At 51.6% G+C, this 24,036-nt stretch overlaps 2 protein-coding genes and 1 non-coding gene across 6 annotated transcripts in view; 1 reads left to right on the plus strand and 2 right to left on the minus strand.

The window, feature by feature from the left end:
• The window catches only part of Fbxo31 (F-box protein 31), a 31,238-nt gene extending 25,057 nt beyond the window's left edge, over positions 1 to 6,181 (minus strand). For both annotated transcript variants that reach the window (NM_001044259.3, NM_001414926.1), the window contains exon 1: positions 5,834 to 6,181. In NM_001044259.3, the coding sequence (NP_001037724.2) occupies positions 5,834 to 6,131 (298 nt within the window). In that variant the 5' untranslated portion in view covers positions 6,132 to 6,181. The remainder of the gene's footprint in view (positions 1 to 5,833) is intronic.
• Positions 6,182 to 6,632: 451 nt separating this feature from the next.
• On the minus strand, positions 6,633 to 6,705 carry Trnam-cau13 (transfer RNA methionine (anticodon CAU) 13). The gene has a single exon. It is a non-coding gene; the product is annotated as a tRNA-Met (tRNA).
• Positions 6,706 to 13,137: 6,432 nt separating this feature from the next.
• On the plus strand, positions 13,138 to 23,777 carry Map1lc3b (microtubule-associated protein 1 light chain 3 beta). 3 transcript variants are annotated; one of them, XM_017601351.2, is made up of 5 exons: positions 13,138 to 16,217; positions 19,487 to 19,542; positions 21,616 to 21,722; positions 22,308 to 22,478; positions 23,314 to 23,777. In XM_017601351.2, the coding sequence occupies exons 1-5, from the start codon at positions 16,178 to 16,180 to the stop codon at positions 23,366 to 23,368; spliced, it is 429 nt and encodes a 142-aa protein (XP_017456840.1). In that variant the 5' UTR covers positions 13,138 to 16,177; the 3' UTR covers positions 23,369 to 23,777. The 3 variants fall into 3 exon arrangements, with proteins under 3 accessions (XP_017456840.1, NP_074058.2, XP_063134342.1); XM_063278272.1 differs by adding an exon at positions 20,510 to 20,642 and having other exon boundaries at positions 16,106 to 16,217; positions 22,308 to 23,777; NM_022867.2 differs by having other exon boundaries at positions 16,102 to 16,217; positions 22,308 to 23,772.
• The last annotated feature ends 259 nt before the right edge of the window (positions 23,778 to 24,036 follow it).

Here is a 24,036-nt window from a genome sequence, read left to right on the forward strand (position 1 = left end):
CTCAAGCAGCCGGCAAGCAATCTTCAACTCCAGGAGTGTCTCTGGAAGCCCGTTCTACCCTCTAGTGAGTACTACTGGTAATCCCCAAGACACCGGCACAGCAGGGGCAGAGCCCCCATTCATCTGCAGTCTGAATCTGAGAGGAGGCTGCCCTGGACCCTTCAGAGGTTTGGGACATGGGACATTCCCGAACACCGGTGCCAGGCTCATGAGTCCCGGCCAGCCCTTCCCTCATCACTGGGGACAGCTGGGCAGCTGTCAGAAGACAGTGACTCACAGTGGCCCAGGCGTCTCTGAAGGGGGTGTGGGGGGAGTGTGAGCTTCAGGAGGCGACAGTCTCCTCTGCATAGCTGTTTACTCTTTGCCCAGAAGGAAGACACACCCAGTTCTTCCAATACCCTGTGGCCGGCTCAGACAGCCAATCGCCCAGGTCCACCCATTCACTGTGGCAAAGCCAGCCTTCCCTTATGCCTACAGAGGCAGACTCACACCCAGCCTGTTCTCCTACGGTGAAGCAGCCCTAAAAAGACCCCAGCGCACGGTCCTCCTGCCTCTGCAGCCAAGTGAAAGGCCACACAGGTTGTGTATGGAAGTTAACTTTTAAATGCCTCAACTGGGCTGTGATGGTTACCCCTGTCATCCCAGTTCAAATGGGGAGGTTCAAATCCAGCCTGGACGACCAAATGAGACCTGTCTCGAAAAATACAAAACAGGTTTAAATCTGACGTACACACAAGCACTGTGGAGGTCAAGGCCAACTAGGGCCACAAACCAAGAATTTGTCTCAAAAAAACAAAAAATAAATAAATAAATAAATAAAAAATCAAAAGCAATCAGTCAGGAAGAACTGGGAACCAAGCCCAAAGCCCGATGGGAGAGAACTCACCTACCAGGTACAAGGTCCGGGTTTGATCCTTAAGCGCCACCCACCAACAAAAACTTGAAGCTGGCCTGGTGGCTCACATCTGTAATCTCAACACCAAGGAAACTGAGGCAGGAGAATCTGTCCAAGTTCGAGGACACCCTAGACTACAGACTTCGTGGGATCATGCCTCACAAGAAACCAACTGAAAATGAAAACAGGAAAAAAAAAAAAAAAACCAACTCTGTGGGCTGGAGAGATGGCTCAGTGGTTAAGAGCACTGGCTGCTCTTCCAGAGGTCCTGAGTTCAATTCCCAGCAACCACACGGTGGGTGACTCACAGCGCTCATTCTGACAGTGAAGTTGGGAAGGGCAGGGGCATTTGCCTCTCTTCAGAGCGTGAGGGGCTCAACAAGCAAACCCATAGTAGACTCCCCAGTCACATGACCTAGAGGAGCTACGGGTGTCACACACCACCCTAGAGGAACTACGGGTGCCACACACCACCCTAGAGGAAGTACAGAACTACCGGTGTCACTGCAGTCAGGGGACAGCCTGCAGGACTCCCGCTGGGTGAGAGCCAGGGAGTGAACTCATCAGGTTTGTGCTATATTGACAGAGCCATCTTACCAGCCCCTCTATGAACAAGCAGTTTGATCTAGAATCAGAACCTGAGATGTCTAAACTCCATAGCCCTGCACTGGCTTTAAGGAAGCACACTCAGAGAACCAGATATGGATGTCTCCTGAGAGGTTCTGCCAGAGCCCAACCGATACAGATGAGGGTTCTTGCAGCTCACCATTGGACTGAACAAGAGGACCCCAATGGAGGAAAAGACTGAAGGAGCTGAAGGGGTTTGCAACCCCATAGGAAGAACAACAATATCAACCAACCAGACCTCACCAGAGCTCCCAGGGACTAAACCACCAACCAATGAGTACACATGGAGGGACCCATGACTCCAGCCACATCTGTGGCAGAGGATGGCATTGTCCAGCAACAATAGGAGGGAAAGCTCTTGGTCCTGTGAAGGCTCGTTTCCCCGATGTAGGGTAATGCCAGGGCAATGAAGTTAGAGAGGGTGGGAGTGGGAGCATCCTCATAGAAATAGGGGGAGGTTGGAGGGGGTATGGGAGAGGGGGGAAAGAGGATAACATTTGAAATGTAAATACATAAAATAACCAAGAAAAATAAAATTATAAAAAAAAAAAGGAAAAAAAGGAAGCACACTCACTCAGCCAGGAGGCACTGGAGCTGACCAGCAGCCAGTAGTAGCTCTGGGCGCAGCATTAACCAGTGTCCGGTCAGGCAAGGGCAGGTACCTGAGGCTCCTGCCCTCGCTGCTCTGGAGGGTAGGATATATTTACAGCCCTTCCTTCCCACAGGACACAAATATAGTTGGCTTTTGGCCAAGGGAGTGATGCATCCAAAAAGAAAAAAGAAAAAGTTTATGCCCAGGTGACTGGGTGCTAGGTCTGTCCCTCTCCTCTGGAGAGAGAATTACCACCTATGGCACAAGCCCCAGAGACAGGTCAGAATCACAGGCAGTCTTTGACCTGCCCAGAGAAAGTCTTCCATCACTGCTCAGCTGCCCCAAGTCCCTCGACATCCTGACCAGCAGAGCAGGGGGACCAAGGCAGCGACCGTCCATCCGCTCATGTCACTATTGGGACGCAGGTTCTGAGACTCTATCGGTAGTTTAACCGCTGATGACACCATCCCAGGGTCCTAGTGACTTCCCAGTCTGAGACCACGCTACCGGGTAGAAAGAACGGGTTTGCTACACCCAGGCTCCTTTCCCTATGAGATAAGAGCTAACCCTGAACTCATTCTATAGCCGGAGCCAGCCTTGAATTTTTAATCCCTCTGCCTCAGCTTCCTGAAAGCTGTATTAGAAACCTGGCCTCCAAGGCCCGCTTACAAACTTAATAAAGTAAAGCTGTCCACACCTTGATGGTCAGTCCTGGCCCAAGTCTCAGCAAGAATAAATCCCAGCGATAAACTCATAAGCACTTAAAGCAGCCTCACCTACTCCCCTAGGACACACCACAAACGGAGCCAACCCAACATCACAGCCCTGCCAGGAAACCGCAGACCGGCTCGAGGGGAGGGGCTGCGTGCTGTTTTTCACATAAATCTTGGAGTCCAAGAAAGAAGATGCGGGGGGGGGGGGGCTCAGAGAAATACGAGTGAGATTGTCTCACACGCAGCAATTCCTCAGGAAGTCAGGCACAAGGAGGCTGCCCCAGTGAGACCCACAAACCCCAGACCCCCAGTCAAGCTGCACCTGGCCCAATTAGAGTTCACACTTCCTGATTAGCCAGGTGGCCCGGCATGGCTGTGACCCAGTGTGAGGGTGGTCAAAACAGGAGAATGAAGAGTTCAAAGCCAGCCTCCTCAACATTGGGAGATCTTGTCTCACCAAGGGCTGCCAGGAACCCAGTCAGCACAGTCAGAGCCATGCTCAGCGTCTTAGGGTGCCCGAGAGAGACCAAGCGAGCACAAACTTCTAAGGCCAGTAACTACCACAAGAGTTCAAAAACAGGGGCTGGAGAGATGGCTCAGCGGTTAAGAGCACTGACTGCTCTTCCAGAGGTCCGGAGTTCAATTCCCAGCAACCACATGGTGGCTCACAACCATCTGTGATGAGATCTGGTGCCCTCTTCTGGCCTGCAGTCACATATGCAGGCAGAATGCTGTATAGAAAATAAATAAATCTTAAAAAAAAAAAAAAAAAAAGAGAGTTCAAAAAAAGGGGTTGGGGCGGTAGAGCACTTGCCTAGCAAGCTCAAGGCCCTGGGTTTGGTCCTCAGCTCCGAAAAAAAGAAAAGAAAAAAAAAAGAGTTCAAAAACAAGTGAGAACAAAAGAAATATCAAATGGAAATTCTTCCAGATTACCTGAATAAAAACCACAGACCAAAGGGAAGAATGCTGAGTGAGGGCTAAAGAGATTGCTCAGCAGTTAAGAGCATGAACTGATCTCTTCGGGGACCGAGTTTGGTTCCCAGCATCCTCGGGGTGGTCCACATGGGGGTGGTTCACAACCATTTGCAACTCTAGTTCTAGAGGATCTTATCCCTTCTTCTGGAGCCAGTAGGTACCTGCAATCACATGTGCGGGCATGCACGCACACACACACACACACACACACACACACACACACACACACACATGCACACATAAAAATAATAATAAATCTTTTCTATGCTAGGTGTGGCGGCTCACACCTATAACACCAATATTTGGCAGACTTGGTTCTTGAGCCTTTAATTTCTCAAAATTGGAATTCTGGTGGTGTTGGCGAGATGATTTACTCTGTACTCATGGCTCTGGAGTCCCACCAAACTGTGCAGATCTGTAGCAGTGGAAGTGGGGGCTAGAAGAGACCCCTTCAAGCTTCCCTCACCACTTTCTACACTGGCAAGGGGACTCTATACATTTCTGTTCACAACTCTGAGTGTGTCCCAAGCTCCAGTTCCGCTAGCATAGCCAGAGCACCCCTTTGAAATCTCTAGTTTCACAAAAGTCTGTGATCCTGGCCTTAGCAATGACCTACCCCGACCTCCCACAATTCCCCCAAGATCAGCACAAGCTCAGCCAGGCAATGGAGAGCACTTCTGGAGTGTCACAAGTGCACACACGAAGCATCGGGTGAACACCAGCCAGCTTGGCAGGTAAAAGAAAGCCCTTGTTGCACAGGCCAACAACCTGGGCTCCATCACCTGAACCCATAGAGGAGATTGAGTGAGCCTTTTACAGGGGATATCAAAGACCACTGGAAAACACAGATATTTACCTTACAATTCATAACAGTAGCAAAGTTACAGTTATGAAGTAGCAACAAAATAATTAATTGTATGGTTGGGATCAGCACAACATGTATTAAAGGGTTGTAGCATTAGGAAGTTTGAGGATCACTGCCATAGAAGAAGCAGATGTCTTCTAACCTCCACAGACATGCATGCCCCCCCCCCCCCCCGCACGCACACATATACACACACACAAGTCACACAGGTCACAGGGCAGTGCTCAGGGAGAAACTGAAACAAACTTCACCTATCCTGTGCGACTAAAGGTTACTTACTACTGAGAATCCTCACAAGAGAAAGTAAGACAAAAGACAAACAGGGCATAACATGGGCCAACAGATATGCCAAACAGCCATGTTCAGGACTGAGGGCTTTGCAAGCTTCTCCTTATAAAAGCCGGGACCCAAGTCGCCCCTCAGGAGGGGCATTGCCATCAAACGCTCCCACTCAGATTTGGGGTAAAATTACCCCAACTTCCCACATTGGCTAAGTGGAGACAAGCCAGATCTCTGATGTCAACCGTGAAATTACACAAGAACCCTGCTGCGGGGAGGACCTGGGAAACCCCACACAGCCTGCCATCCCACAATCCCACTTTGGGAAGTGCAGGACCACGAAGATCAACCACCTGAGATTTTCCAGAAGACGGACGTAAAACCCCTGGATTTCTACAAAATGCACAAAGCAGTCTCCGGTGTACTGTGGCGAGAAGACAGAAAATGCCGAAGTCCACAGTCCGGTCACTAGTCTGTGTGGCATGCAGACAGTGGAATCCCTGAAGTTCCCTTCACCAGCAAGGCTCCAGGACACACACACACACACCAACAAAACACTCAGGCTGAGTACCGTGCTGCGTGTACATGGACTTCCAAATGGGACTGTGACCGCTTTGCGTCCTCATTCTTGCTGCACCGGGAGGGTGGGCTGTAAGTTTGTGGGGTTTGTGGGGTTTGGGGGTGGGGTGGGGGGCTGGGATTTTTAAAGACAGGGTCTCTCACTCTGCAGCCCAAGCCTTTCGACTGGTTTTCTAAGACAGGGTCTCACGCTGCAGCCCAGGCCTGCTGGCTGTCTGGTTTTCTTACTCTGCAGCAGGCCTGGTTTGGAACTCGCACCATGCTCCTGCCTCGGCCGAGTGCCGGCGACATGGGATGCCCCCGCTCACCCTCGCGGCAGCGCCTTCTCCAGATGGTGTCGGTGTGCAGGATGCGACGGAACCTGCTGCAGACCTGCGCCAGGCTGGGCAGGTCGGTGCCGGGCAGCGACGCGAAGATCTCCACTAGCAGCTCGGGAGGCAGCTCCAGCAGGGAGCAACGCGCCGGCCCCGCCTCGATGCGCTCCTCCTCGGGGTCCGTGTCCGCCTCACTGTCCGCCGCCGCAGTCTCGGCCGGGCCGCGGCGCTGCTGGCGGCGGCGGCACCCACGCGCGGGGCCCACGCCGCAGAGCCGAGCACACACCGCCATGCCCGTCACTACCGCGGACGCGCGCACGCGAGCGAGCGCGCACGCACAGCGCTCTGCGCAGGCGGCGAGGCGGCCGCAGTCCGGCTGCAGGAGCCTCAAGCTCCACCCCAAAGCGTAACCACGCCCTCCGACTCCCCCTAGACCCCCACACCCACAAAGATTCCGCCCCAAGAGGAAAGTAGGCCCCGCCCCTAGACGCGCCCACACCCTTCAAGCCCCACCCAGATTCTTCGCACCGCCTCCCACATTAGCCCCGCCCTATGTGTGGGCGCGCCCTCTCTTAGGGCCACGCCCTTGCATGGCGCTGCAGCCTATTTCCAGGCTCCGCCCCTAGAACGTTGGACCGGAAATCTAGGTGTCCAGCTGCTCCCTAAAAGAGGGTTGATGAGTTCGGGTCCGGAAAGCCACGCCGCTAGCATGACCACACCCCTCCCACAAGTCCCACCTCTGACCCCGTTTGCTGCGAATGAAGTTTTGCCCTAAGCAAAAAGTAATGCAGGATGCCCCGTGTGAGGATCGAACTCACGACCTTCAGATTATGAGACTGACGCGCTACCTACTGCGCTAACGAGGCTCCTTAGCAACCACCCCGCGCCAGGGCCTTTGCACAGGTGGTGGCCCCGCCACGAACAAAATCTGGCAAGGGAAACCACAAACCAAAGCTACTGTTGCCTAGCAACACTACATCTAAACTAACTTGCCACGGTTGCTGCCTTGGTTGCAAAGGAAAGGTCTGGTGTTCAGTGAGGTGGGAGTTCTGGTGTCCCCAACCTGCTCTCCAGCTCACGTTTCCGGAGCAACACAAGGCATCTAGAAACTTCCCTCTCAGGAAAGGAGTAGTCTGGTATATTCTCCGCAGCTCTGCGCTTCATGACCCTATATAACAATATCTTTTATTATGATTATGATTATGATTATTCAAATTAGCCGTTTGAGTGCCGGTCTCTAATCTCAACTTGGGGCTGGGGGATCGAAGCAGGGGGATCAGAATTGCAAGGTCACTCTTGGCTACTTAGTGACTTCGTGACCAACCTGGGCTACATGAGACCCTGTGTCCCCTAGAAATCCACTCAGTAAATTCTCCCAACAGGCAAGCAGATATTACCTAATTCATTCGTTGATTGATCAACAATAACATTAAGCAAAGGCTCCACGGTGGCCTGAAATTCTAGACCTTAGGAAGATGAGTCAGGAAGATGGGGACTTTCAGGACAGCCTGAGCTACGCGGCAAGATTTCAAGTTTTTTTTTTTTAAAAAAAGGCTTAAATTACACGATAATATTACCATCCTATAAAAGTGTAGCAGAGCATACGCTGCCTCTTTTTCCCGTGTGTTAAGACGCTGGGGGAGGGTAAGCTCCTTGTGGGCATGCGGCTGTGTCCCTGGGCTGCTGTGCGCTCCAAGCTGAACCCCTCTGGTATGGGCTGTGTGTGTGTGTGTGTGTGTGTGTGTGTGTGTGTGTGTGTGTGTGTGTGTGTGTGTGTGTGTGTGTCTGCTGACGCTGGTCCTTTGCCTGGCAACGTAAACAAAATGCCGGCGAGTTCCTGCTGGAAGGTATCCCCGACCCCCTTGACCTCACTGACTCCTCCTGCCCAGGTCACATTCCTCACATTCTAGCCCTAGCTTCTGCCTCACCTCCATTCTAGTCCATCTCCTCACTGGCTTCCAGGGCGTGGGGAGGGAGTAGGGGTGTCCCCTGGAGTACACAGTTCCCAATCTATGGGGACTCCGCACCTTTCTCCCCAGCATCATAATCATGACCGCCCCTTCTATGCAGAGTCCCATGTTGTCCCTCAGAGGACACACTATTCCAGGGCAAAGGTTATGGTTTATTATTAACACCGTTCGGATGTGGCAAGCAGCACGCGGGGGTGGGGCGGGGTGTGTTTACTCTCCGAGTCTGTGAAATAAAAACAAACAAGGCGTCACGCGGAAGAACGAGGAACTTGAAGCTGAGAGGGAACGCAAGGGACTGGCGGCTGCATCAGCAGCAACCTCGACAGCTGCGGGCTAGGCTGGGCACTACTGCGCATGTTTCCATTCCAGAGAGTGACACTCGCTCTGTTTACATCTTGGTCTATCGCAAATCAAAAACAAAGCCGGCCGTGACCGCATGCTCCTGCAATCTCAGCCGCGGGGATGAAAGGCGGTTAACGCTACACTTAAAGGAGAGGCTTAACTCAGTTTGAAAGACCAAAAAGCAAAACTGTATAAGCCCCCAGCTTGCCCAGGCTCTGTATCCCAGCAGCTCACTTCCCTTAAATCCCCAGACACCGAACACTATTCTTTTTGTTTGGCTGGCCTGTTTGGGTTTTGTGTCAGGGTTTCTGTGGAGCTCCGGGCTGCCTTGGAACTTACTGTGTAGACCAGGCTGACCTGCAAGTCAGAGATCCACCTGCCTCTGACTCCAGAGTGCTGGGATCAAAGGCATGTGCCCCCACTGCCGGGGAAAGAGTATTCTTAAATTGTCTGCTCTTATAAAACATTCCTTTCCAGCAAGATAGTTGGTCATAGCCGGGTGTTGTGGCGCACGCCTTCAATCCCAGCACTCGGGAGGAAGAGGCAGGTGGATCTCTATGAGTTTGAAAATCTGGTCTACACAGTGAGTTACAGGACAGTCAGGGCTCTACACAGGGGGGGAAAAAAACCCTGCCTCAGAAAAATAACAAACAAGGGGGAGGGGGAGGTGATCAGAAAATATCCAATAAAAAAGAAAAAGAAAAAAACAAAAGACGCAAACAACAACAATGAAAACATAGTTGGTCATAATACTTAACAGCTGCTTCTGTTTTTGTAATCAAACTGGCTTACTCTGCTCAAAAGGAAGACTGCAAGACATATATGTTAGATTTACACCCTGTGTACACAAATACATGTAACTTATGGTGTTTGCCTCTATAAGCCTCAGGTTCAGACCCCAATCGGTCCAGATGCCAGAAATAAAAAGCCTCCTCCCATAATTTATTCATGGTTGTGGCTAATCTCTGAGTGACTCCAAACCAAACCAAAAACTTTGGCAACCAATTCCCTGGGATACAGGTCACAGCCTGCCTCAAAAAAGAACAAATCTGCCTGCCCATTGCCAAAATGTTGGGGAGGAAAGGGTTTATTCCGTTTGTACTTCCAGATCATAGTTCCTTATTGGAGGAAGTCAGGACAGGAACTCAAACGGGGTAGGATCCTGCAGGCAAGAGCTGACACAGAGGCCATGGAGAATGATGCTTTGGGCTTGATTTTTTTTTTTTTTTTTTTTTTATAGAATTCAGGACCAGTCATCTAAGGAATGGCATCACCCACTATGGGCTCTGTCCTCCCTCGATGATACTGAGAAAATGCCTTTACAGTTTGATGTCATGGAAACATTTTCTCAACTGAGGTTCTGTCCTCTCTGATGACTCTAGCTTGTATAAAGGTGACACACACAACCGGCCATTACACCCTGTTTTAAAAAGGAGGAGGAAGAGGAGGAAGAAGAGGAAGAGGAGGAGGAGGAGGAGGAAGAGAGAAAAAAAGGAGGAAAAATTACAAGGAAGAAAGAAGAATATATGCATATATAAAGAAGTAAAGTTACGGGGTTGGGGATTTAGCTCAGTGGTAGAGTTCTTGCCTAGGAAGCACAAGGCCCTGGGTTCGGTCCCCAGCTCCGAAAAAAAGAACCAAAAAAAAAAAAAAAAAAAGAAGTGAAGTTACCTAGGAGAAAAACACAGGAGGTAGAATGTCCTGGAAAGAGGAGGCAGGTAATTGCTAAGTACTAACTTAGCAAAATAAGCCGGTAGCAGACAATGGCATACACCAAATTTAGGGCAGCAAAGACCTGCCAGGAAGCAGGGACTGAGCAGGGAGAGAGGCTGGCTCAGGCCAGACGCAGAAGCCAGGAGCAGAAGATGAATCAGGAGACAGAGCCAGGACCTCGGAGGATGACGCAATCCTGAAAGTGGTGTTTTGGGAAGCCGACTCAGGCTTCCAGAGCAGCGTGGGATGCAGTTGAGTATGCACAAACACACTCCGATTAGGCCTAGCATTTGACACACAAAATGAAAACTAAATAGTACATAAAATGTATACATCTCTAGTGCCTGGATACCTCTACATAAAACCAAGTTTTCTCCAAACCTTCAGATAAAAATTGGGGTATTTGAAAGAAATGGTGGCACTCTGCACAGGGCTATTGGAAATGGAAATTAGATGCTATGGGAGTCAGTCTCTGAGTCCCTCAAAAATCTAAAAGCAGAACTATCTGTATGTAGCTACGACACTCCAGGATGCAGACCTGAGGACTCCTGAGTCCACAGGACACAGGGATAGATACTCACACACCACACCGAGTCCGGAACACCTCTGTTCACAACAGCCCCAAGAGGGAAACTGAGAAACAGGTGCAAAAAATGTGCGTGTACACAACGGAATTCTACTTAGCTATAACGAGTAATGGAATTACGGTGTCTGTGGGAAAATGATGGAACTGGAGGAAATTCTATTATGTGACGTAAGCCAGATTCAGAAAGATGAATACCACATATTTTCTCTCACATGTGGACCCTAGGTTTAAGTAGTGTGTGTGTGTGTGTGTGTGTGTGTGTGTGTGTGTGTGTAAGCAGAGAGGGACGCCTGAAAAAGAGACACCGAAAAGGAAAGGAGAGGGAAAAGGGAAAAGTAAGGGAAGTGCGAGCATGGGAAAAGTAGAACGCCGGCATGCAGGGTTGTGTACCAATGGGTCCTGGCTAGGGAGGAGAAGAGTAATGTAGACTCTTGGCACAGACTGTAGGGGGAAGCCAGGAGACCCCACCGGTGGCCACAGGTCCCCTCCAGATTGGTGCGTTGTTCTTACGATACTTTTTCAGCCTTGCACTCCTGCTAAAAGCAGAAAAATTACACGGAAGAGTTAACCAAGCTTACAACAGTGAGGTGTTAGTGACAGGAAATGGGAAAATAGGACTGTATTTTTCAGTGGGTTTCCTCTAAAGCTATCCAGAGCAGTATCAAGTAGTATTGTGTGTGTGTGGTAGCTGCAATCCCAACACTTGGAAGATGGGGACTGATGAATCAGGAGTTCACCCTTGGCTACACTGGAAGTTGAGCCTAGGGTGCTTAAAACCCAGGCTCAAAAACCAAGTAAGTGTTGATTTTGGATAATCGTGGTGGCTGAGGTAGCAGGAGAGAGGCGAGTTCGAGACCAACGTGATCTACAGTATGAGACCTTTGGAATAAAGAAAAACATAGTGAAAAGAAGCGTCTATTTGCCCACTTGTGTCAGATGCACAAGTGGAGTGGCACGAAGTGCGGGAAAGGCCCTGCACAAGGCTCCGGGATGGAATGAAGGTGCAGCCATCTTGCTAGCCTGAGGGGCCCCGCAGGGTGTATGGACCGGACAACGCCGAAGCCCCGACCCAGTGGCCCCGAGGCCGCCGTCCCCACGGGACAAGACGTCCCGCTCCCCACGACATCTTGAGCAATTCTTGTTTACTTGTTCTGAAGAGCAGGTGACGCGGAGATTGCCTGCACAGCTAGCCAATAGTTTCCAAGACAACAAAGCCGACTGTCTGTTTCTTCCAATCAAAAAGAGGCAGGGGCGGGGCGAGTCGTGCGCAGGCCCCCGCAGCCCTGAGCACGTTTGGGGGCCTACGTTCTCCATGTTGAGTGTGGCGCTCCGCTCTGCGCTGTGGCCGGAAGTGCCCGCCCGACTTCCGGCGTCCTGGCTTCCGGCTCTCGGCGTTCCGGAATGCCCAGGTTCCAGCCCGGGCTCTTTCCTGGGAATGAGCGTCGGATTTTAGGAGTCATCGTACGAACTAGCACTGGGGTGGGAACTTTTAAAGTGCCACTGCCTGGGCTCAAGAATGAGCAGTTTGGTTGATGTGCTTGTTTTTACTTGTTATTTACTTTTTAGACACAGGCGCATTATGTAGACCAGGATGGCAAGGAACTCAAAGAAACCCTCCAGCGTCTGCATCCAGAGTGCTTAGATGAACAGTGTGCCCACCACGCCCAGTCAGTAGCTAAATTTAAAAGCACCAGAAATTCTCTGAATAAACAGAATAAGTCTGTAGAAACGCTGCGTTCTCGCATTTCTACTACTGTAGATGAACTATCTAGGGGTGGGAGTGGGAATAATATCACTTACTAAAAAGAAGTTATACTATGGGGCTGAAGCGATGTCTTAGGGGTTATGATTGCCCAGAGGAGCTCGGTTCTGTTCCCAGAACCCCCATGGCAGCTCGTAGTCTGTAACTCCAGTTCCAGAGGACCCAATGTTCGCTTCTGTGGGCACTACACACATGGTGTACAGAAATGCATCCAGCAGAACCTCACAAACCATATTCATAAAACTGCATGTATCATTAAAAACCATGCATCTTTCATTCGGGTTTTGGTTGGGGATGGAGCTCGGGGTCTTTTGGAAACTGGGCAGGCACTCCACTACTGAGGGTGTTGGGACTGTTGATAAGACAGAGAAGCCTGGGATTCTGGGGTTGCCAGGTGAAGGCAAGTCTCCTCCTTCCCTTTCCCTACTTCCACAAAGCATGTCCACAAACACTGCCTTTCCTGCCTTTTGTACAATTCGACAACACAAAAAGCCCATTTATTTATTTATTTATTTATTTATTTATTTATTTATTTATTTATTTATTTATTTATTTTTCCTTTCTTCTTTTTCCTTCCTTTTTCTTTCTTTCCTTTATACTTTTTTCCTTCCTTTCTTTTTCTTTCTCTTCCTCTCTTCTCCTTTCCTCTCTCTCTCTCTCTCTCTCTCTCTCTCTCTCTCTCTCTCTCTCTCTCTCTCTCTCTCTCTCTCTCTCTCTCTCTCTTTTGGTTTGTCCAGACAAGGTTTCTCTGGGTTGCCCTGACTGTCCTGGAACTTACTCTGTAGACCAGGACCAGGCTGGACTTGAATTCAGAAACCATGTGCCTCCGAAGTGCTGGAATTAAAGTCAAATGTGAGACGAAACAAACAAAACAAACCAGAATCCTTGCACAGTAGCAGTTGCTAAGACTGTGAGCAGGCTCATCAGACCACCTGGAACAGCAAGTTGCTCCTTTGACTGTTGTTATAGACTAAAGCTACAACTTGAAAGGCTACACCTTTCTCTTGTTCCTTTTTAGGGCTCAAATCCTGAGTCTTTTTTTTTTTTTTTTTTTTTGGTTCTTTTTTTCCGGAGCTGGGGACCGAACCCAGGGCCTTGCCCTTCCTAGGCAAGCGCTCTACCACTGAGCTAAATCCCCAACCCAAATCCTGAGTCTTGCACAGACCAGGACCCCGCCATACCACTTGGCTACGTTCCCCGGGGGCCCTGAAGATTTTAATTGGCTTTAGTTTTTGTTCTGAGGTCAGGCAACAGTTCATCCCACACATCAGGACCGGGCTTTCCTGAGCCAGGTGCAGGAGGTGCGTACAGGACAGGAGAAAGGCATCAAAACCAAGCAAACATGACACTAGGCCAGCAGTGCTACACAGGACATTTCAAAGTCACTTTCCTTCCCAAGTGGGGACAGACATTAGAAAACCAACTGACAGGCATCAGACTATCTTGGAAACTGTTAAAGGTAAAAGAACCTTCTGTGCTAGCCGGAGCAGCCTGCTGAGTGACGTGGCTCTATACACCCTACTTTTGTCTGCCTGTCTGTCTGCCTGCCTGTCTGTCTGTCTGTCTGTCTGTCTGTCTGTCTGGGGTGGTGTTTTGTTTGAGACCTGTTACATAGGGTAAAACCCTGGCTATCCTGGAATTTACTATTTAGACTGGATCTGCCTGCTTCTGCATCCCAGGTGCTGGATTAAGGGTGTGGGCCACTACACCCAGCTTCTCCCAGTTTTCATTTATGCATGGACCATACATTTGAGAGTATCCATTCTTGGGGTTGGGGATTTGGGTCAGTGGTAGAGCGCGCTTGCCTAGCAACTGCAAGGCCCTGGGTTCGGTCCCCAGCTCCGAAAAAAAAAGAAAAAAAGAAAACGAAAAAAAAGAGAGTATCCATTCTTTTATCTTTTGAGATAAGGTTACAGTGGGTGTGGTGGCTTGGAGTTTTCATTCCAGCACTCTAGAGCCAGAGCAGGTCTACAGAGAGATCCAGGACAGTCCCAAAGAGAGACCCTATCTCAAAAGAAGGAATTATCATGTAGCTGAGGGTGACCTTGGACTTTTGTTGCCTTTTTTTTTTTAAGATTTTTATTTCATGTTTGAGTGTTTGCCTGTATGTGTACATATGTACTATGTGGGTGCCTGAAGGCCAGAAGAGGGTGTCAGATCCCTGGGAGCTAGAGTTCCAGTGGGTTCTGAGAACCAAATCCAGGTCCTCAACTAGAGCAGCCAGTGTTCTTAACCACTGGACCATCCCACCAGCACTTCCCCCCCCTCCCCCCACGACTCACTCCTCCCCTGCTTGAGACAGGTTCTTACAATGTAGGAATGTGCTGTACAGAACAGGCTGCCTCAGACTCAGACCAGACTGCCTCTCCCTTCTGGGCACTGAGATTAAAAGCCTAGGCACCGTGTCCCATTTGGCCTTGGACTTTTGATACTCCTGCTTCAGCCTCCAGTGTGCTAGGCTGACAGCCCTCGTGCGCCACCAGATCTGGCTTCCATTTTGACTTTTAGCCTGGTCTCTCGCCCCTCAGGCCAGAGGCTTCATACAAAACAATAGTCCTCAGGTCAATAAGAAAGCAAAGCAAGCAGGCCCTCTGTGGTTCCCTTCAGTAATATGTTTTGAACGTTTCCTGCTCACATAGGTGTATAAGGAGATAGATCTCTTGGACAAACATCATGTGAAGAATGTTGTTTCCAGTTAAAGGAGGAAGTCTGGGCTGTAGGGACAGTACAGTGTCAGTAAAAACACAAGGCTGGCTCAAATGTGCCATCACAGTGGGGGTGGGGGTGGCTGTTCCATACTGTCGGTTGGCTTGAACTTTAGACCTGTCACCTGCTCTTACAAACGGAAGGTGGGAGGCAGCATGGCCTCACAGGCAGCTTGGGTCTCAGAGAAAGTGTGAAAGGGTGGCTGATGGGACCTTGGTCTTGGCCTTGTCTGATGAGACTGAAACCTGTCCTAGGCTGTAATCAGCTAAGGCTGATGGAGTCGGGGGGCCTGCAGGAGTCAAAGTAGGGACATGCCTGTGGTAAAGCCACCCAGGGGTCAGCTGAGGTAGAAGGATCTGTCTGTGAAGGGACAGCTGAGATAAAGGTCTCCGGACAGAACTGTCCTCTGGGACTTTCCAAGGTGGATCCTGGATGGATCAGGCCTCTGCTGGAGTTCCTGGACAAAGTCTGATTGCCCACCCACCAAAAAATGTATGAGAGGTGGTGGGAAGTTAATGAGAATACATATGGGCTAGCACCCTGGGAAGTCTAGGTGAGCCTTGTCCCTCAGACTCCACAATCAGCAGCTCAGATACACTAAAGGGCTTTTATGGGGAGAGTGACAGGCTAGACACTTAAGTAGGACCCGTCATTGAACTTGCCCTCCGGGTCTGTAGTTCCTCAGACCTTGCTTCTCTTAGGGATACATACTCGTGATAGTGGCTGCACAAGACTCACAAGGAAGGCGCTGCAAGTTCAGATCCAACCATAAGTTTCCAGACGTCTTAGAGTCCATAAACGTAAGGATTTGGCAGACGAGAATCAAGTCAGTTTTTTGCTTTTAGATTTTTTTGGGGGGAAGACCGAGGCCTGAATTTAGGAATGTCAAATACATCAGCAAGGGGGCGGGCACTGGAACACCAGCTGGGCCATGCAAGGATTGAGGGGGAATAAGGTGTGCAGGGCTCCGCTGCACCAACACCCGACCAGGGGAAATGGCTAATAGATGCTCGACCAGCGAGTGCCCAGCGCAGCCGGCGCAGGCGCAGGCGCAGGCGCAGGACCAAGTCTTGGACGCTTGTACGCATGCGGGCCGCCGAGCTTCCGCCACGCCTGTCATGGCCTCTCTCCGGGCCGCTCTCGGCCCCACCCTCGCTGATGCGCCGTGAGTCACCTGACTCGGCTGCGGGTTGAGGAGACACACAAGGGAAGTGATCGTCGCGGGAACCAGATCGTCTGACCCAGGACCCCCGCGCGCCATGCCGTCCGAGAAGACCTTCAAACAGCGCCGGAGCTTCGGTGCGCGCCGCGGGCCCGGGAGTGGGAGATCTGGGTGCCGGGAGGGGTGGAGGAAGGGTCTCCCTGGTGGTGTCGTGCGGGGCTGGGACGCAGCGGGAGCGGGGGTCCGGAGGGGTCTGGGTCCCTGGCGGCTCAGTCCCCGGGGTAGCCCGGGCGCGCAGCGTCGCCCTGGCCGTCGGTCACCAGTGAGCTCGGCATTCCCTGCGGGACTGGAGACCCGACCCCACTGGCGGAGGACACCGCAGGCGGGGCGCGCTCGGCTGTGTCCTTAGTGGGTCCCAGGTCTGGGCGCCCTGCGATCCCCGGGGCAGCACCCAGCCCGCCTCTACTCCCGCAGTCGCCTGGGAACGTGTGTGTGGGAGAGGTGGCCTTTGTCTCATAACGGAAACTTAACAGCTGTTTTGTTTGTTTGTAGTGATCTTAAGTTATTCTGGAACAGTCTTCAAGAGAGGAGTGTGGGTGGGAAAAATAAGGCATGCACATTAGCTAGGACACGGGTCCCCAGAGTGGCCGGGGGTAATCTCTCCAAAGTTCCACCTGGCTTGCGATGTTTTTCCCTAGATTGCCTTTGCTCTCTCCCTACCCCAGCCATTCTGAAGAAAGCACCGGCGTCTGATGGCTGCTGCTTTCCTTGCTTCTGACTTTATTGGTCCTGACGGTGGGCACTGACAGTTTAGAGGTTTGCCACACAGGCGTTGTTTTAGCGGCCTCTTTGAGGAGGCCAAGGCTGGTTTTGCTCTTTTCCAGTGAGTTTGGAGTGATTTAGGTTGGAGCTCTGGAGTTTGCAATATCCAGATCGAGGGGATGCTGACTGGGTGGATGGATTTAGGGCTCACCCCCAAACCGACCCTTTGTAGCTGAAGCACCTGGGTGGGGCCTGGGGCGGTGAAGCTTAGGGTCCGCCTAGTGGCAGAGTCCCATTAGCTTTCTGTCATAAATTCTTATACTTCCAGTAAGTAGCAATCATCCCCAGTGATGGAAGGAGACTGAGGCAGCCAGGAGGCGTGTGGGTTTGCAGATTCTTAGTGCGGACTCTCTTGGCGTGTTTGCTCTCTGGACTCCTGGTTTCCAGAGGTTGAAGTGAAGGCATCTAAGCTCGGACACTGCTGGGCCCCTTCAGCGGGTCCCTGCCGTGTTGTGGCTTCTACTTGGTCGTTTGTCATCTTCTGTACAAGCCTGGGTGGGGGCTCTTGTGGGACGAGGAGATGCTGAAGCTGTCTCAGGTTGCTTGGCCCAGTGTGAGCAGAGAGACGATGAGTAAGTGTGCCATTCAGTTAGAGCTGGGCTTCAGTACAAGCTGTTGGCTCTGCACAGCTGTCTGCCCCGAGTGTCTCAGCTCTTGCAGGCCTCCTCCTGGTTCCCTGTCCCTGCGGCCAGCCAGGGCTGGCAGGTCCTATAGGCCACCAGTTTTGGCCGTTAGCTTTAGTAAAGACGACTATTCCTGCATTTCCCTTTGGGACAAATCAGAATGACATGGTAGTCTGTGGTGGTGGAGCCTTGCGGCCTGCATTTCTCCTCTTACCTGTGTTAACTGTTTCTGCCCTTAAAGCTCTGACCCTGCCCTCATCTCACTGTGTACCTAGGTTAAGGGTTTCTGCTGTCAGTGGTTGGTTGATTTAAACAGGGTCTCATTGTGTAGCCTGGGCTGGCCTTGAACCCTTGTGTCTTTCTCCTGAGCGCTGGGATTCAAGGTATGCTGCTGTGCCTGGCTTTTTGTTTGTCTGTGTTTTAAGACAGGGTTTTTCCATGTAGCCCCGATCAGGCTGGCCTCAGATTTGGATAGGGACCAGCCCGATGTGCAGGGATTAAATAAGGACCTGTGCCACACTGTTGCTCAAGCTGGCCTAGAACTTGCCAAGCGGGGCACCTTTTAAATTTTATTTTATCTGTGTGGGTCTTCGCCTACATATATGTCTGCACCATGTGCATGCCTTGTGCCCGTGGATGTCAGAAAAGGGAGTTACAGATGACTGTGAGTCCCTGAGGGTGGTGGGAGCTGAGCCCAGGTCCTCTTAGGGAGAGGCTGCTCTGAACTACTGAGCCCTCTCTGAAGCCTGAGGCGTAGAGCATGCCAGGTGCGTGCGTAGCTGTTTGTTTGCTAGAGTGAACTCAGTGCAGTGACTAAACCCTGGAGTAGTCAGTAGGCATACAGTGGAGGGTTGGTTCTTATGGAAAGTGGCCGGAAGCCGTGTGAAGAGATGGTGCCATCCCCTCTGTGGGGTGATGGAGAAATGGTGAGGAGAGATCAGCTAGTGCTTCAGAAGGGAGAAGGGCAAGTCCAGCTCCTGTGACATGGCTGGCTCCTTGCACCCTGCAGTGCAGAAAGCTTGGTACAGTGTTGAAAATGAAGATTAGACTGGCTGAAGAGCTCCCGACACGGGAGGAGTTCAAGGTCATCCTTAGCTGCCAAGCCGTGAGACAGGAGAGCCTGTCGCTAACAAGCAGTGGGAAGCAGGCGTTCTCAGAAGAACGCAGTGAGCTTTTTGGTGTTTTTTTTTGTTTGTTTGTTTGTTTGTTTGTTTGTTTTCTTTTCTTTTTTTCAGAGCTGGGGACTGAAACCAGGGCCTTGCGCTTGCTAGGCAAGCGCTCTACCACTGAACCAAATCCCCAACCCGCTTTTTGGTGTTTTGACTGGGGCAGTGTGTGTTTTGAGAGAGCGCCCCACACTAGCCCAGGCGCACGCTATAATTTCGGTACTGGGAAGATTCAGACATGAGGGTCTGAGTTGAGGCCAGCCCGGGACACATCGACCATCTCAGAAAATAAATAAAACCAGTCCTCCCCCCTTTTTAAGATTTACTTATTTATTATATATAAGTACACACCAGAAGAGGGCGTCAGATCCCATTACAGATGGTTGTGAGCCACCATGTGGGTGCTGGGAATTGAACTCAGGACCTCCAGAAGAGCAGTCAGCGCTCTTAACCACTGAGCCATCTCTCCACCCCAATCCTTCTTTTTCTTAGCTGGTGCTCAGCAAAAACTGCATTAGTCCTTGGTTTACCAGGACTGAAAAATTAACAAGACTTAACAGCAAAGGTAGAAATCGTCAGGGGCGACAATGAGATCGAGAGACCCCCACCTTCCCCGGGTGACACGGGAACCCTGTTCTGTGTGGCTGTCCATCTGGGTTTGCAGCCCCTGGCAATGAGGACTTTATCCCTTGGGCCATGTTGGAAGGTTCCACTGACTGCCCTGCCTCAACACAAGACAGTCACAGCAGACCGTGGCAGCATGGCCCCTGAAATCAATGTGTCTCTTTCTTGCAGAACAAAGAGTGGAAGATGTCCGGCTCATCCGGGAGCAGCACCCCACCAAGATCCCAGTAGGTTCTACAGCAATGGTGCTTCTGGGCAGAGGGGACCCCAGCCCCATTAGAGCCCCAGAAGCCCTTGGGCCTACAGACTTTGTGTGCCCACTAACCACTGCCTCTCAACCTGAGCTGCTCTTGGGATGTCAAAGGGGAAAGGGCAGGTGGGCCAGAGCGGTTTGCTTTTCCTCGGTGGTGCCAGGGATTGAACCCAGGGTCTGAGCTTTTGACTGACTGATAGTCTGCACTCCAGCTGTCACTAAGGAAGCAGTCGCACTCAGGGTGGCATGGCAGCCTTATAGGACATAAAGGACTGACTCTCAGCCCCTACTGTATCCCATATGCCCCAGTTCTAGACCTTACACAGTTGCATGCAGAGTCAGGCATGGGCAGGCCACTGCTTAAGATGCCTGTTCTCCAGCTAGTCCGCACATCCTGGGAGGGACTCTGGTATCGGGCCCCTTTCATAGTGGAAGTATGTCGGTTTTCCCAGGGTTAAAAAACCCCAGTGCCAAGTCCTGCACGTGTGTCCCTGTGCAGCCCTCTTCACAGCCTTGGAACCGTTCTGAAAGAGGAGCATTGATAAGGAGAGGCTGAGACTCCTGCATCAGGGTGGGGGTGTGGGCCTGCTGTTCTAGCTGGCTGGACACTTCCCAGGCTCTCCTCACCTAGGGGCCGGGCTTCCTGCGAGCTGTGGTCTCAGCACAGCCAGTGGCTTCTACAGTAGCTAGGGATCTCTGCAGAAACTCAGCTGCCATCTTCTGCGCATGACACCAAGCAAACATGAGAGCAAGGCTCTGTGCTGCCCCATTGAAAACAGGGTGGCCACGGTGGTGACCCCCAGTCCTTCCGGGCTGGAAACCTCAAAGACAGCCCATTTCAGTCCAGCCAATCCTTCTTCCCAAACTCGAGACTAGAGTAGAAGTTGGGGGGTGGGGAGGGAGCCAGGCATGTTCACATGAATGTGGGGCTTCCCAACAAGGGCTGGGACCTGCTCACAGCCTGTCTCAGGACAGCCCTCCAGTGTCCCCATGCTTCTGGTGTTGTGGAAGAATGCCTTGGACCTGCTAGCCTCCTTCTCTACTCCGTTCTCTCGAGAGTCCGCCTCGACCCAGGTGTGTAGTGCCTATAGCTGGCATCTCCTGTGGGTGCTTCAAGCTTCACTTGGAGCTTGGAGTTGCGGTGCTTGGAGACAAGCACTTTCCCTCCAGAAGTAGCACGTGGCGGTGTCCCCCTCTGGCATGCTGTGACTGGGCTTGAATCTCTGGTGTCCGGGTAAACGTCCATGGCGTCTAGACACCATGGTGGACTGTGACTCCAGCCCATCAATGCTCAGATCTTTTAGCAACGTTTCGGTTTGGTTTGATTTTTGAGGCTGGTCTTATCCAGGCTAGCCTTGAAGGCAGTTCACTCCTGAGCCTTCAGATACTGAGATTGTAAATGTGCTCTTATAGCCATGCCTGGCTTAACATTTATTTTGGTTAAGATTTATTTTTGGTGTAGGGTCCCACTATGTAGCTCTGGCTGTCTTGGAACTTGCTATGTAGACAGACTATCCTCAGACACAGATCTGCCTTCCAAGTGGTGGGATTGAAGGCATGCACCACCATACCAAGCTGCTTTTAACATTTCTTATTTTGGGGGCCAGAGAGATGGCTCAGTGGCTTAGAGCACTTGTTGCCCTCACAGAGGACCTGGGTTTGATTTCCAGCACCCACATGGCAGCTCACCACCATGTGGTCCATAAGAAACTTGGGTGGAATATATTGCTGGCTGTGAGGCTCACGTCTGTGATCCTAGCACAGGAGGCTGGTGCAGGTGGAGGGCCCTGATTAAGGACATCCTGGGCTACAGTGAAACAATAGCTGGGTGTGACGTGCATCTTTACTCCTAGCACAGTTCAGACAACAGAGGTGCCTGGTGGCCATGTCACGGTTTTGCCAGGGACAGTGGCAGAGCTGTGAACGAGCACTGGTCACAGCAGCACCGTGGGCAGCCAGGAGGGCTGGGTGAGACGACTGCATGGCATGTGCCAGGCTCAGCGTGGGGAGTGTTGTGTGCTGCTGAGTGTCTGGCCTCTCTCTGCAGGTGATTATAGAGCGATACAAGGGTGAGAAGCAGCTGCCCGTCCTGGACAAGACCAAGTTCCTTGTACCTGATCACGTGAATATGAGCGAACTCATCAAGATAATTAGGTATCTGGCCGCTTCTTGTCCTGTTTCCTTGAGTGTCCTTTAACCATCTCCGTGCCAGCCCTAGGTCCCTCCTGCTTCTTTTGTGTCCTTTTTTTTTTTTTTTTTTTTTTTCCGGAGCTGGGGACCGAACCCAGGGCCTTGCGCTTCCTAGGCAAGCGCTCTACCACTGAGCTAAATCCCCAACCCCTTTTGTGTCCTTCTAAGGCAGGCCGGTCTAGCTTTCAGCTGCGTGTATCTCAGGTCAGCCGTGGATGTGTGCTAGCATGAAGGCATCACATCTGAGGGACTAAGGGGAGGACATACCTCCTGGATGACGACTCTTTTAAGTGTGCTAGACGCAGTAGAGTGCTGCTGGCCCTAGTTCGAGATCCTCCCCTTCTAGTAAACTTAAGTTGCACAGGGGGCGTTCATAAGGTCTCAGCTGCAGCAGCCCAAAGGCCATGAACACTGATGGCCACGTGGATGCTAGTCCCTGATTAGCAGGGGCTGGGGACCAGGGCGTGCTTGGTCTTGTTGGTCAGTGTGCTTTTTCCGGGCCTAAGTTGTGGAGACCTCAACGAGCCCCCTTCTCTCTCCTCTCCACAGAAGGCGCCTGCAGCTCAATGCTAACCAAGCCTTCTTCCTCCTGGTGAATGGGCACAGCATGGTGAGTGTGTCCACACCCATCTCTGAAGTGTACGAGAGCGAGAGAGATGAAGACGGCTTCCTGTACATGGTCTATGCCTCCCAGGAGACGTTCGGGACAGCACTGGCTGTGTAAGACTAGAACAATACCTAATGTTTGTTAAGCCCCTACCAAGGCAAAAAGGGACGTTACCAGCGGAAGCTGGTCAGCTCACCACCCCACAGATCAGAACGTAGGCACCCACGTAGGGGATTAGAAACTATCTCAGCCAGAAACTGAGTGCCATGCAAGTGCATTTGGCTTGGAAACTCATCTAAACTAGACTATCCTGTGTTCAAACTTTAGTTTAAAAATAAAATACTTTGCATCCTAAGTTGCCAATAAAAAGACCAAGTTATTTTGACATTTTCTCCCTAGTAGGGACTTGAAATAGAAGAGCAGTGTCAGGGGCGGCCTCTTCCTGGGACCTGCTGCCTTCTCTAAAAGGGCTTCTACTCAGAGAAGTCCCTGGAAACAGTCCCTCGCCCAGGTTGCCTAGCAGAGGTCTCCAGAGGGCTCTGGCTTTGCCCGAAACAGGTCAGGTGTATAGGACATAGCTCTAAGGACCCACATGGGCCCTGGTCCTGAACCCCAGCCATTTCACCTCAGCAGTGTGGGACGCTCACCCGCTGCTGTGTAGACATTACCACATGCACCACTGCTCAGAGGCCAGTTCCAACCCTGTCCAGGGGTTGCTTGGTCCAGCTTCTTAAGAAACTGCAAGGTGTTTTTCTCCTGGTTTGGACTTCTCTGGTCCATGCCTGCTTCAGGTGTGCAATGCTGGCCTTCCCGTGCAGCTGTCCAGTGGAAGGCTGAAGTCCAAGTGCACTCGCCTTGTACGTGGTTCACACCTACTTGTCAGTGCACACCCACAGTCTTTGTAAGGGCGGTTCTGACAGCTGTTGGGGTTTCCCCATTTCATGCCAGTACATACATGTCAGCTCTGAAGGCAACAGCAACAGGAAGAGAGCCATGCTTGTGACAGACATACAGCCACTTCCAACTAAAGCAAGCCTCTGCTTCCTGCTACCTGCATGGAGCCCACTGTGACACTCAGACCATCCCCGGTCACTCACTCGTGTCTGAGAATCTCAGTGAGAGCTGCCTCTGTCACGGACGGAAGCCAACACAGCCACCTCTCGACCTGGCTCCCCACAGCACCCACCCTCCCTGCATGCAGCTGTCCCTGCTAACCCCCAATGTTATGTTACACTGTGTAAATCCCCACTGCTGCCGTGTGTGGGTTGTGTACGTCGTCATGTCCCTGGTTTATAACTATGGTGCGGTCGGGAAGGATTCCTGTAATGCTGCTCTAAGATGCTGCTCAGGCAGCCATTGTAGGACACCTGTACTCTGATGCACTAAGTCAATAAAGGCACAACTGGACCTGTCCTGAGTGTTCTCTCATGGTGTCAGCATGGGAGCCGCATCCTGCAGTATGCCCACACTGCTCTTGCTGGGGAGGGGAAGACAACCTTTCCTTGGTGAACGGCTTGCCGCCAGCTCCTGCCTTTAATTCTCTGAATAGCTGACTGACCTGCCATCCGTCAGGTGCACAGTGGTGCTGTGGGAACACATGGTGACCTTGCTACCAGAACACACACACCAAAGGACTTACTCCTGGGGACAGCTGCTGGTGCTTGGGGGACA

The sequence above is a fragment of the Rattus norvegicus genome, chromosome 19 (genome assembly GCF_036323735.1).
Source record: "Rattus norvegicus strain BN/NHsdMcwi chromosome 19, GRCr8, whole genome shotgun sequence".
NCBI lineage: Eukaryota > Metazoa > Chordata > Mammalia > Rodentia > Muridae > Rattus > Rattus norvegicus.